This window comes from Propithecus coquereli, unplaced genomic scaffold (assembly GCF_000956105.1).
Source record: "Propithecus coquereli isolate 6110/MARCELLA unplaced genomic scaffold, Pcoq_1.0 Scaffold314, whole genome shotgun sequence".
Classification (NCBI taxonomy): domain Eukaryota; kingdom Metazoa; phylum Chordata; class Mammalia; order Primates; family Indriidae; genus Propithecus; species Propithecus coquereli.
The window spans coordinates 2,132,263-2,146,942 of record NW_012148775.1 but is presented as its reverse complement, the minus strand read 5'-3'; the positions used below and the strand labels follow the sequence as shown (position 1 = coordinate 2,146,942).

Below are 14,680 nucleotides of genomic sequence, written 5' to 3'. Positions count from 1 at the left end.
ACAGAAGAGAGGGGAAATGTGTGTGTGGAGGTGAGAAGGGGAGAAAGTTAGGGTGTGAGGAATTTTAAAGGCAGAAATTAAAATGTATGTCATATTATTTTTCAGAAAGGCATATGGTATCTTATTTATAAATCGTTTCAAAAAAGCTTATTTTAGCTTCCTAACAAGCAGCAGTGTGGCAGAGGGGAAAGGATATTGGAAAGATAGGAGCCAGGAGGACTGAGGTGGAGGCCACAACTGCCTGTGACCTTGGAAAGTATTTCTCAGTTTCCTCATCTGTAAAATTGGGATGAAAAATGTTTACTTCTTACTGTGGTTGGGAGGATTAAAGGATGAAAGTTTTTTGTAAACAGTAAAGTGATGTACAAATGTTGCCATTAATGTGTTGTAAGTGGCTGAAAAGCAGATGCTTTTTTGGTAAGTTTTATCTCCTCTTGCTCAGTGAATAGGGGCTGGATGAGTGCAAGTTAAATAATTCACGGGGATGGGGAATGGGTAAAGGTGGTTTTTGCCTATGTACTTCCTGATTTTCTGTATGTAACAGAATGCATTTATATATCTCTTACGTGTTAATAAAAACCCAAAACATTATTTAAAAAATGACATACTTTATCAGAAATATAGAGGACAAGGAAAATGTTAAATGACACGATGGGTTGCAATTAAACCCAGAATGTAGTAAAACTCTGAGACAAATGATCCAATTTCTTCAACAAATAAATGCAGTATGAAAAAGAAAAAAGGAACAAAAGTGTTACAGACTTTTAGGACATATATCAATTAAATAGAATATGTGGACTTTGGAGTCTGATTCTGATCATTTAAAATGGATTTTAATCAATAAAAAGATATTTATGGGATCACTGAGGAAATTCCAGCATTGACTGGATACCCGATGTTATCGAGAAATTATTGGTTTTTTCAAGTGTGAAACCTGTATTGTGGTTGTATGTTTTTTTTAAAAAAGTTTTTTCCTGGTAGAGATACATACCAAAGTGTTTACGGATGCGATGACACTACATCATGTGATCTGTTTTAACATAATCCAATGGGGAGGTGGAGGAAGTGGGTAAGGATATAGATGAAAGAACATTGGCCATATGTTGATTAGTGTTGAGCCTGAGAGGTGGTTAGAGAGGGATTCATCTCGTGTTTTCTATTTTTGCATATGCTTGAAAATGTCCATAATAAAAAAGTAATTAAAAAATCAAAAAGCTAAAAATAAAAAACATGAGGTAGATATATATGAAATTGGAAAGCTCTCTAAGATATAAGTGGAAAAAAAGACACATCCCATTGATGTTTAAAAAAACATGGAACTACTAGATTGTATATACACCTATATACACATAGGAAAAAGATCTGCAGAAAATGCATACCCAACTGTCAACAGAGGTGTCTATCTGGGGAGAATAGGACTGGGGGTATGGGCAGGTAGTGGGGAAACTCTTTTACCTTTGTATTCTTCTATATGATTTAATTTTAAAAATTTAGCATATATTCAATTTTATTTTAAAAATAAAATTAAGCCATCCCCACTCACTTTGCAATGGCTTCGTCCCGGTCCCTGATGGCCTTCTGAAGCTGCTCCTTTGGCTCCTTGTCCTCAGATGTCACTCTGAGTCGGTCTCTCTCCTCTTTGAGTGCAGTCATCTCCACACTCAGCAGTGTCACCTAACAGGAGAACAAAGGAGGAGGAACGTGATGATACCACTGCTACTGGCCTGTGGTGGTTTCCTTCCAAGACGGAAAAAGAAACAAAGAAACCCTAGGCAGGCACAGGGTTCCCGTGCAGCGTGCAGGCCAGTGTTCCACTGCAGTCCTGATCTGAGAGAGGGCCCATCTCTCCTGAAGACAGGATGCCACATGCTAGGCTCAAGCTCAGCGGCAAGGGGGTGAGGCAAAGTTCAGCTCTGGTCCTGCAGCCGAGGACTAGATCCCCTTTGTACTCAGCATACCACACCACCTCCTTCAGCTCAAGGCACTCCAGGTAACTAATGAGAAAAGACCATAAATGCATCTGAGCTCTGAAACATTTTTAGGGGATAAGGACTCCAGTCTTGTTTCCAGCCATCTTCCACTCAACATGGAACGCTGCTATCAATAGCCTGAGACCTGGCACAGCTCCCCAGGTCAGAGCCACAGGGAATTTAGATACCTAAATGACGTTATCATCTTTTCACTTCAAACGTGGTCCATGCCTTAGCGAAGGTCAGCACAGCCCACTCAGGCCGTCACGCTCAACCTGGGAGTCATCCTTTGGCATGAGGCCCCTCTCTTAGCGGCTCCATCAGTGACCACAGCGTATCCACCCCTCAGTACAGTAGCCCTGTGTACACACCATGATCTCGGTGGTGGCAAGAACCGTGTCGTATCCATCTGTGCATCCCAGAGCCTGTGTGCAGTGCTTAATCCTAAAACACTTGTGCAGTGGACAATTACCATTTTTTGGCTAGTCATCATCCAAAATCTCTTCCTATTTTGGGGGCACTCCCGGTTGTTTGAGTCTTGGTGGGACACAGGGCATTACCTCCCACTAAGGAAGCCAACAGGGGAAAGACATTTCCTGGGCCTGAGTGAGTGACCTCAACTTTTTAGTCACCTCCCACCCCCACCTGAGACTGAGGCTCTTCAGGGAGTATAGCAAAGCCATAGGTGAGTAGGGAATTATTAAATATTTACAAGGGCAGGAGACTGTTTCTGTTGTCCCCTTCCCATGGCTACTTCCTGTTTTGGAGCCAAGTTCTCCTACCTTCCTGTTCATTCTTACAAGCTATCAGATTTAATTCCAATAATTCTCTTTCTGCTTAAGTTAAGCAGAGCATATTTCTGTGGTTTGCAACCAGAAACTCGCCTGGTAGAGCTTCTGATAAATATTTGTTGAATACTGGAAGGGTGGGAACCTCTTCTCAGCTGATAGGATCAGACATGAGTCAGGATGCCTGACCCTGCCCTCCTGTGAATTGTTACACACACACTGACATTCTTCCGAGGGAGGATCCATCCACAGAGGTCTGTCTGCCTCCCTCCCACAAGGGCACAGATGCCACCTTTCAGTATACTCTGCTCTTCAAGCTCCAGGTCTAATCATCTTCAGGTAGAATGGAGCTGAGCACAGGCCACAGGACTAAGGCTGAAACCAAGCTTCCCTGGAGATACTTCAGATGACACCCCACATGAAGAGGGATAGAAGGACAATTTGTTACTGTTATGAACAATGGATTTTGGACTCTTTGGAGTCTGGCAGGGCAGCCAGCATTTCTCTATGGATGACACAACAGTGTGTAGACTCACATTGAGAACATTCAGAAGCCACCTCCTCAACCTTTTTGGCACCAGGGACCAACTTTAAGAAAGACAACTTTTCCATGGATGGGGGGGTGGGGTATGATTTCGGGATGATTCAAGCGCATTACATTTATTGTGAACTTTATTTCTATTATTATTATTACATTGTAACATAATGAAATAATCATATGACTCACCGTAATGCAGAATCAGTGGGAGCCCTGAGCTTGTTTTCCTGCAACTAGACAGTCCCATCTGGGGTGATGGGAGACAGTAACACCCGAAGTGTGTTGCTTATGTCCAGTCTACTCTGTAATCTTGTTTTGGTTGCTGTCACTGCAGAAAACCCTGCTCCACAAAGACAGGATGTTGGAAATGAAGCAGGCTTTTCAGTGCTTTTGTGGAAACCTCAGGATATTCCACCTTGACTTTCATCCAGAATGTATGGAGATTTGAAGTTGTCTCAAACATACTTTTCAGGGCACTGTCATTTGTGATCTCACACAGTTGATCCTCTTCTAGCATGGACAAAGTCGATTCACCTGGCTTATTCACAGATGAGTCGCAGATCCATTCCTTCACAGTTCAGGGGTCTTCTGTGGTTGGAAAGTAATGTTCAACCTCTTTTGAAAGCTGAGACAGGTGATCATGCACCAGCTGGGAGAAAGGAGGCCCTGGTTCAGTCTCTTTAAAAATCTCTGCTAATGCCTGAAACATGTCAAAAATCCCAATGTTCACTTGTCACCCCCATAATTCCAGTTTGGCTTTGAATGTAGCCACTCTGTCTGCAGACTTAAACACAGTCGTCCTTCTCCCCTGAAGTGACAGATTGAGTTTGCTGAGCAGGTTGAATATATCACACAATCAAGTTTTGCAACCCATTCTGTGTCACTGAAGTGTATAGCCAGTGGTGACTTTTTCTAAAAGAAATCTCTGGAGCAGTTCTCATAACTCAAAAATTCTGGCCAGTGATCTACCTTAAGAAAGCCATCTCACTTCTGTGTGTAAGAGAAGAGAAGACGTGTGTGCTCTGCGTCCATCTCCTCACAGAGCTGAGTGAACAGACGTGAGTTAAGGGGATATGCTTTCATGTGGCTGATAATTTTAACCATATCCTGTAAAACGTTGTTTAATTCAGGTGATGTCTTTTGGCTAGCCAGCACTTCTCTGTGGATCACACAGTGCGTAGACTCACATTCAGAAGCAACATCCTTGACCCAAGTAGTGAAACCAGAAAGTGGACCAGTCATGGCAGCCACTCTGTCTGTGCATATACTGACACAAAAGGACCAATTCAGTTTTCCTGATATGTAATCATTCGAAGACTTGAATAGTTCTGCAGCTGCGGTGTTGGCTGGCAACAAAAATGCACACAACATATCCTCATGCACAGCCTCCTGAAAAATATATAGCACAAAAACAAGCATTGTTTCCTTGTCAACATTGTCAACCTGGATTGCGTACCATGGTGACTCATTAATCCTGACAATTGTGCCTCAATACTCTCTGCTGTTTCATCAATTCATCTAGTTATGGTTCTAGCCAAAAGAGGAACATGTGCCACGTTTTGAACTGCAGCCTCTCCTAAAAGTTCACAGAAAATGTTCTTAGTGGCAAGCAGATCAACTCTTCACCAATAGTAAAGCTTTAACAATACGGGTAGCTGCTAAGAATGATGCTCTCAGTGCAGACACAGTGGATGAAGTGGTGGCCTTCAATCATTGCTTCTGTTCTTTGTGTTCACGTTTTTTTCTTTAGAAAAACTCCACAGGCTTGTCTTTTAATGCACGGTGTTCGGTCTCCATGTGGCGAAGCAGTTTTGAAGTTTCCATGGCTTCATTGGATAGCTGGTCACCACATATTATACAAAGTGGGCTTGGAGAATGTGAATCACCTGTTGTAATGAACCCGCAATTTAAGTAGGACTCTTGGTATTTTCTTTTAAATGCAGCTTTCACTTTGTTGGCAGTCTCAGCGTCTTCTGCTGTCTCATCATTGGGTCTTTCCCCCTTTTCAAAGAAGCTCCCCAGCGACATTTGTTTTTCACTCATTTTTGCTAGGGTTATGAGCTTGTGGGTTTACCAAAACTGTGACTGAGACAAGTGCTCAGTGCAGGAAAGAGGCATGGAGGGAAGTGGTAAATAAAATAATGGGTGGGCCACATGCAGATTAAAATAAGTGTTGGATTCTGACTTAAAGCCTGCCACCAGATGCAGCTGTATCATTGAAGTATATCAACTCACTTGCCACTATAAAGCCTGTCACCAGATGCAGCTTAACTGTCACTTGCCACTCACTGAGAGGGTTTTGATATGAGTCTGCAAGTAATTGATTTATTATGGTCCCTGTGCAGTCAGACCTCTCTGCTAACGATTGTCTGTATTTACAGCTGCTCCCCAGCACCAGCATCACTGCTCAGCTCCACCTCAGATCATCAGGTGTTATGTTCTCATAAGGAGTGCGAAAACTAGATCCCTCGCATTCGCAGTTTACAGTAGGGTTCTCGCTCCTATGAGAATCTAATGCCACCCATGATCTGGCAGGAGGTGGCGCTGAGGTGGTGATATAAGCAATGGGGAGCAGCTGTAAATATAGATAAAGCTTCACTTGCCTGTCACTCACATATACAAGAGAAGATGTGTGTGCTCTGCGTCCATCTCCTCACAGAGCTGAGCAAACCCACGTGAGTTAAGGACATGTACTTTAACATGGTTGATAATTTTAATCACATCCTGCAAAACACTGTTTAATTCAGGTGACATTTTTTGGCTACCCAGCATTTCTCTATGGATGACACAGTGCGGCCCAGTTCCTAACAGGCCACAGACCTGAATCCTTATTGGTACTATGCAGCCTGGGGGTCAGGGCCTGGTGATCTGTGTGAGAATAGCCCAAAACATCAGCTTTCCCAGTGGGGACAGCTGGGCGAGCAGGGTCAGAAGCCTGAGGGAAGCACAGGCTGGAACACCCACAGAGCAGCTACACGAACATGCACCCAGCCCTGAGGCAGACAAGGCACCAGGCAAGAAGCCCAGCCTTACCCTATTTACCAGCAGGTTCTGCAGCTAGGCAGGCCAGAACTCAAGAGCCAGAAAGCACCTGGCAGAGACAGACAGACCTTCACAGGCCAAATGAGCCTTGACATGGCCTTGGGCCAGCTGTGGACTAGTCAGGTGTTCTGCCAACTCAGTAAGGGACAGGTAAAATTATATGCTAGGCAAGAAAAGCCAGTATTTCATATGCTCCAAATAAAACTCCAGAAGAACTATTTGGCCCGGAAAACCTGGTCAAGCTAGAGCCCACCAGCCATGTGTCTTAGGAAAGGTGACAAGGGACTTACCCTCTGAGCCACACATACTTTTCATAAAAAGCAGGTATAAAAATAACTATTCCCCACCACCAAGTTGTAAGGATCAAACAAAATAACCCCAAGGGCCCAGCACAGTGCCTGGCACATGGTTGTAGACTCCACTCTCCTCTCCTGCCCTCAGGTCAGGACCTAATTGCTGACAGCTGTCATGAGAAGTCCCAGATTCGGGAAGCATGGGGAGCATGCATCACTGCCCTTTTATATCCCATGTTCAGTTCTACTACTGCAACGGGGCAAGAGGGAAACCAGAGGGAAGGAGGCTGGATGGCCACAGGCTCGAGGCTTCCCGTCACTTGATAATGGGAACCCACCCAGAACCCATAAGAGTGTCCCATTTTTAAGTCACGCTTCAGGAAGATCAATCCAAATCATGTGAGGGTGGGTAGGCTGGGGGAAGGCAGATAAATTGGGAAGTGGTGACCGCAGCCAGGGCGTGAAGGGCTGTGGGTCTGAAATAGCACAGGGACTTAGGAGGATGGAGGGAGGAGAGGGAATATGGCGAGACATTCCAGAGAAGTCACCCGGATTTGATTAGTGAAGCCCTCCATGCTCCCTGTCCTGCTCTCCTGTGTTTTCATGCCCCTTCCGGAGTAACTGGCATGCACTCTAGTTGAGCACAAAGGATCCGAACAACAGAACTAAGACTGTGTTTCTCACTGAGCCTCCTACAACTTGGGTTACTGGTTTGAGAGTCAGGTGAGGGGCCTCCCAGATAACTAGCTCTCACATTCTACAGACTAATCACCAAAGACCCTCACTGCTTCCTTGCATCTGTGTTGTGCTCACCAGAAGTGAGGGGTGGGACACGTGGGCTGTTGAGCATGGGGGAGGAGACAGTTCCTGGCCACAGGCAGGAGGGGCATGACACGGTAAGAGGGACTTGCGTTCTCAAAGCGCAATAATGGGTGCAGACTGGTTATCAGGTCAATGTGGCTACTGATTTTGTCTCAAACAGATAATTACCAGTCAAATTAAACCTCTTCTATTTAAAAATTTGGATAGGCTTCTGCAAGGCTGGTGCTGCTCCCCACCTCTGACCTCTGGGCCAAGTTTCCAGGAGAGAAAAGAGCCCCCTCAAGTGGGATGGCAGCAGGCTCAGAGGCTGGGTCACTCATCAGATGAGGTTTGAGCCTGGTCTGGGAGCTGTCTGCTGGAATCTTGGTCCCACCTAACCTCGTCTGGGCCCTGCCCCCAAAAGGCTCCAGAGATGGCTCTGACTGCCCTCATGACACTGTGAGGTCCTGGAGTACAGGGGCCCCACACATCTTCCTTTGTGTCCCTCAGGGTCTAGTGTAGTGCCAAGCACATAGTGGGTGTCAGCAGATGCTGAATTAACCTCGCGTGAGGAACGTCACGCCTGCTGTGATGGCTGCAATTTCCACAGTCATTCTGGAACTCAATCTGCATCCCACCCACTGCCTCGGGATGTCAGCGTTACTACCATGGGGCAGTTTCGGTGGGCGCAGTGTGGCTGAGAGGTTTTCTGCTTTGAGCATTTGTGAAGAAATGACCTACAGGAGAAGCCTGATTCTCTACGCCATGTGGGATGTGGGTGCGACCATCTGCTTGAACTATTTGAAAGGGAATCCACAGGAATTGGTCTAAACCAGTTATCAGCTGAACTTCTAAGGAAAATTCACTGGTGGAGATGGCTTCCTAAACAGTTTCAACGCCAGACTTCTGGCAACCTATACTTTGCTTATGTTTCTGAATGAAATAATGCCCTCTGGTGACTTTCTAGTTTTCTAATTCTGAGAAGCAAAAAAAAAAAAAAACCCCAAACAAAAAAATCACTCAATGTCAAAGAGCTGATAAGCAGGAAGCACTCCACAGAAATTTAAATAGGCTTACAAATAAATAAAGTTTTTATTAATCCAAAGAACTTTCAGATTCAACTTTCTGTTGCATTTTATTCTTCTAGTATGGAAGATCCTTCCCTAAGCCTGAACCTCTCCCTGGCCAGCGACCACTTGAGGATCTGAGGTTTTAGGCTGGAGAACATCTCTGGCTGCTCAAGCCCACTCCCCAGGGTTCAGCTAGGAGCAAGCCACAACTTTAAACAGTGTCTTTCTGTCCTTGTTATCTGGCCACTCACAGCAAAAATAGCACAATGATGGCTGTATGTGAGTATCTCAATATTTTCCAAGAAAATAATATGAGGAACACTAATAAGATGATACAAAAAAGATAGGAGTTTCTTTCTATAAAGGCATTTTAAATGTAAGAAATACTGACTGAGTGATAGCCAGGCTTCAATTCTATCTTGCAGAAATCTCATGCAGCAGGAAGGGATGAAAAGCTTTGGGCAAGGAAAGGCAAGGCCAGGCTGAGGGCACAGGGTTTAAGTGCTACTTGTCTGGTGTTGCTCCAGCCCCTACCCTACTCCCAAGGAGGACGGAATCTTTACACATAACTACAGTCAAAAGGAAGGGCTTTATTTATCTCCTAGGATAGGTTTTAGAAGCTCCTAGGTTGGGGCTGCACCCAAGTCCTTTAAAATTTTTCAGATCAGAATATAAACGTCCTCCAATGTTCTCAAGAGACATGAAATCACGATCAAACAGGAAAGTAACAGTGAGGGTAGGAGTAAGTTCTTCCAAAGCTAAAAAGCAAGCTGACAGAGGCGATAGCACTTAAAAAGAGGGAATAGTTCTGTAAAGATCAATTGTTTCGTGGTCTGCAAACTTCCTTGCCCAGAAGCTGCTGGAAAAACAGCCTGAGGGCTGTGGCACTTTAAACTGTCAGCATCCACCAGTCAGACTAACTTCTGGCTCTGTAGAAGGCAGCATGTCACTGGAGGAAATCAAGGACCAGCTATTCTTATCCCTGCCAATTTTACTTTGGCCTAAACTGCAGGACTGGTTTCTTTTCTTGAAGACATCCAGCTTACCTCAACTTCAGGTCACTGTCGCCTGAAGATGTGATGGGGAGAGGTGCGTCTCAGATCGAAGTGGGAGAGAAACGCACGAGGGTCCCGAGAGTGCCGAGGAATACATGCACACCCCCGTGCTGCACTGGAGATGGGGGTGCTCACCTGACTGTGGAGTCGCTGCAGCTCTTCTAGGCTTTGCCTCAGTTTGCCCCTCTCTCCTTCCATGAGCTCCCTTAGTGCTCGCGAGTCCTCACTGGTCTGCCTTATCTGTTCTTCTAAGGAGTCATCATCAAGTTTCCGGGAGCTCTGACAGCAAAAGAGAGAGCGCCAGAGACGGTGAAGGTGGAGAGAGACAGGGGGAGAGATCATTAGTGGGGGAGAAGGGAGAGATGCTGGGAGACAGACAGTAGCAGTGACCGAGGAGGGAGAAAAGAAAGGAGAGGAGAAACAAGTGGAGAAGAAAGAAGGGCTGAGGAAGAGAATGCTCTTGCTCAATTTCTGCACGTAATAACTAGATGTTCATTTTTGTTTCAGGCTTCAGGGGAAGGAAGCCATGTGGTGTGAACAGCACAGCACGCTCTGACAGCTCCTTTCTCTGCGATAACCTGGCCTTTACTACAACACATCCCACAAATCAATACAGCGTGGTCAGATGGAAGCAGCACCCTTCATCTGACTTTATCCAACATAGGTAGGAAGATACAACTACTCTGTAGGAGGATGAAACCTGAAGGCAAATAATAGCCTGAGAGCTGGGAGTGCGTGTGGAGGGTAAGTCAGGGAGAAATCTGCAGTGCCGCTGGAAGAAAGCCGGTCTGCCTAGGATGCCCACAGGAACATCCCTCTCCTCCACAGGTGGGCCACATCTGGAATTCTAAAGGGCCTTGGAGTTGATCTTCCCAACTTTCTATGCTTACTTATTAACTTTAGATCTTTTAAGTTTACCTACTCATAGCTAACCCCACCAGTAGGATCAAAGGGTGACAGAATAGTAACTTGCAGTTTTTACCTACATACAAACTTCTAGATTCAAAGTTTCCAAGGAAAGCCCTTAAATTTGAGGCGTACATCACTGTCTGGACAAAAGGCTCCACCTGTACCGGGTGTGTGCGGGAAGCCGACTTTGGAACCTTCCCTTCCCTGACACTCATTCAGTCCCTCTGCTTGATCGCCAGGAGTCAGTGCTCTCAAACAGTAAGGGCTCAGAAGACATTCTTGCAGATGTTTTATAGGGTTCCGCGGTTAACCTCACCTTCTGTGCTAGGTTCCAATCTCCCACTAGCCAGAGCCCGTGGGGTCAGGGCCTTCTCAGACTGGCCTCTTACCGTGGGCTCCATGCCGTCCACAATGCTCTGTATCAGTCTCTTGAGCTCGTTGAGGGCAGTGCGCAAGCTGCCGGCTGGCACATCCTTGGCAGATGAAGTTTCTGAAGATTCATCCATTGAGGAGTCCGTGGAGACAGCTGAGTCAGCACTGTCGTTCCCTCGAAGGTGTGAGCAGAGATAGCGAACCTGGCAGTAGGCTTCCCAGAGCTGCAGTCTCAGCTGTTCCACAGAGAATTATTCTTGATTATGGACTCTAAAGAAGACTGCCACCTGGCCATCTTCTTCTAGTACCTTATCCCAAAATACTGATACACGAGACGTCAGTTCTAGGAGAAAGTTCTAGTGTTCTGTTTTTTTAGATCATCTGTTCCAAGAAATAACCATATCTATTCTGGGTCCAGTCCATCTACACAGATGCCCAGTTCTTACGTCCCTGCTCTCTAGCTTTTCCCATTGGCCACAGAAAGCACTTCTTTATATAATCAATAACTTTGGTGGGAATCAGGGAATGGACAAGGGAACGAGTGGTTCTGGGTATTATGAAAAGTGGGAAGAGAAGCCATTTAGATGGAAAGCATGGATCGTGAATATTCCAGAACTCTGCCAATACAAAAGGTATGAGGCTGATTGTTATTCAGCAAGCATTTCCTAAGAGGCAATGGGGAGACAATGAGTGGGACTTGGCTCTACCTCAGATACTGCTGTCCTCTGGCAGTTCTGCTCATGTCTTGATGGACAAGGTGGGTGGAAAATGGAGGGGCAGGGACACACCTCAGTCAGGGCCTGCTTCATGACACTCTAGCCAGCAGGCTGAGGGGCTGGAACAGGCACAGAGCCACAGCCCCCACCAGGCTGGCAGCTGAGTGCTAGGGAGGATCATGGGTCCTGAGCACCCCCAGGCAGCCTCGCCTGCCGGGTGACAGGGAGGTCAGCACCTGTTCTCTCTCTTGCTCCAGCTCCTCGGCCTCCATGCTCTGCTCGATCTCTGACAGGAGGGATGTGCTGGTGGCGGCAGAGCTCTGCAGACTCCTCTCCTCAGTGAGTTCTTCCACCTTCACCTGCAGCTGTCGGTAGGAGAGACGCACCTCCTGGAGCTCCAGCTGGCTTTGATGCAGCTTTCAAAGAGAGGGCAAATGGCAGTGAAGCTTGCCAAAATCCAAAACCAAGAAAAACTGACCCTGAACCTGATCACGCTTCTAGATCCAACCATTAATTTATAGAAACATATGGAGGAGAGAGGAGCATTTTAGACAACATCAGGGGATGCAATCAGCGAAATCCAGATTTGGGAAATTCTACAGGACAAACATCTCCATTTCTCCAACAAATAAATTTCAAGAGAAAAATAAAGATAAAAGGAGGCACAGAGAGATTAAAAAAGACAAACATATCAACCAACTGCAATGTATAGGCCTATTTTAATATGTTCATTGACAAAGGATGTGAAAAAAATTATGACATTTATAAGACAACTGAAAATTTGAATACTCATTGGGTGTTTGATGATGTTAAAGAAATACTGCTAAATTTTTCAGGTGTGATAGTACTGGGTGACTGGGTGCCATGGCTCATGCCTGTAGTCCCAGCTACTCAGGAGGCTGAGGCAGGAAGATCACTTGAACCTGTGAGTCGGAGGTTGCAGTGAGCTATGATCACACCATTGCACTCTAGCCTGGCTGACAGAGTGAGACGCTAACATAAAAATATAGCACTATGGTTGTATTTTTTAAGGTTCTTATCTTTTAGAGGTAGTACTTTTTATTTATAGGTAAACTTATTAAAATTCTCAGATTTACTTCAAAATAATATTAACATGTGAGAAGAAGAAATGGATGTTATGAAGATGGGGCGGGATTGGAGGGCAATGGGGAACAGGGGGCTTTGTCACACTATTTCACTGTTGAGTCTGTTTGAAACCCTTCAGAATAAAAAATTACACATGCAGGCACACAAAGTGAGATACCATTATGCTCTCACCAAGATGGCTAACACAGATAAATAACTAAAAAAAAATTACATCAAGTGTTGATAGACTGTGGAATAACTAGAACTCGTGCTGCTGGCAGAAGTGGCAAAATGTACAAACACTTTGGAAAACTGTTTGGTAGTCTATAATAAAGTTAAATACACACTTATCCTATGATCCAGCAATTTCGCTCTTAGGTATAGATCCAACAAAAATGAAATGTGCATAAAAGACATACACAGGATGTTCATAATAGCCACAAATGGGAAACAATCCAAATACCAAGGAAAACAGAACAGATAAATAAATTGTGGTATATTCACATGTTGGAATACTACACGATGAAAAAAGAATATACTACTACATGCCATAACATGGATGAATTTCATAGACACAATGTTGAGCAAAAAGCCAGACACAAAAGGGATATAATGTATGCTTCTATTTATAAAAAGTTCCCAAACTTCACCGAGATAGAAAAAAGTTGGAACAGAGGTTTGCTTTTGAGGATGTGGCAGGGTATTCCCGTGGAAATGATAATGGCCTGATAATGGCTGATAATGGCCTGTACCTTGATCTGAATGGTGGTTACACAGGTGTATTTATTTGTAAAAATTCATTGGCTGTCCACTTAAGATTTGTGTGCTTTACTATAGGTATATTATTATTTTCACCAAAAAAATTAAGGGGAAAAAGGGTATCTTGGAAAGGAGCCGGGACTGGAATTTGGGTAGTAATACCAAGAGTTTCCACACCCACCTAACCATTTAACGGTAAGGTCCTACAGCTAGCCCCTCATGTCCCCCATCAGGTAGTTGAGCCAGTGAAAAGAGACTTTCCCAAAACCCCTGGGAAGCAGAACTGGACCCATGACTCCCAGTCCAGGACCCTTTCCACTCTCCACGCACCTTATTTGTCTCGGACAGATGAAATGTCAACCTATTTTAAAGATCTCTGAACAGGAAGTCCCACAGTTAAAGTTCTAACTCTCAGGGGCAGAAATGTATGTATTTTTGCCTTGTCTAATCTAAGTCCTTCATCCTGTGTGTTGTTTGTTCTTTCTCAGTCCTTTCTGAACACTGGAAAGAGCTAATTACTTGGAGACATTCCTTTTCAATAGTTTCTCAAATAGCCTCTATTTTGCAAGCCAAATTTTATATATATTTTATATATCCTTTAGACTTTTCCCATAGACTCTCTCTTGATTTTTAGTGATCTCGGAGATTTTCACATGAGCCTACATTTTTAGAGCTGGCAGGGCCACAGAGATCAGTGAGTCCAACCATCTCAGGATCAAACTGAGAGGAAAGGAGTGATGCCACTGGTAGAGAAGAGACAGTAACGAAGGGATCACGAATAGTGGGCAGGGCTCCTTCCCTCTCTATTTCACCCCCGTCCACATTCTCTCTGGCCCCTTCCATGTGGAGTCCACAACAGTGCACCACTCGCTGGGAAGGTTACTACTGCCAAATATAAGGGGATGACCCAAGCATGACTGCTGGATGCTATCTCCTCTTATCTGTGCACCCCATCACTAATTTGCTTGTAACACAGCAGACTCTAATTACAGAATTGCCAACAGTTTGCTAGCTGCTAGGCACATGGCCACACGCCACATGCACAGGAGTGGTATTGCGTACGTTTCTGTTTGTGTACTGTGCCCTCCCACCCTTTGAAAGATTTCTCGGGGGCAGGTACCGGAAGAACTTTCTGGGATTTAAATTTAACTAAGTTATTCTTTTATAAAATAGCATTTCTGCAGTCACTTCCGTTACATCAAAAAGAGGATAGATGCTGCACTGGTCTTTTCCAGACTCCTGGCCAAGTCAGCTTGTGGCTCCTGCAGAGAGGCAGACTGT

At 45.0% G+C, this 14,680-nt stretch overlaps 1 protein-coding gene across 1 annotated transcript in view; it reads right to left on the bottom strand.

Moving 5' to 3' along the window:
• CCDC64 (coiled-coil domain containing 64) overlaps positions 1-14,680 on the bottom strand; it is an 80,891-nt gene that overhangs the window by 6,820 nt on the left and 59,391 nt on the right. The window contains exons 5-7 of the mRNA XM_012650163.1: positions 11,791-11,970; positions 10,856-11,074; positions 1,544-1,674 (exon numbers count right to left, since the gene is read on the bottom strand). Of these exons, the coding sequence (XP_012505617.1) occupies positions 1,544-1,674; positions 10,856-11,074; positions 11,791-11,970 (530 nt within the window). The remainder of the gene's footprint in view (positions 1-1,543; positions 1,675-10,855; positions 11,075-11,790; positions 11,971-14,680) is intronic.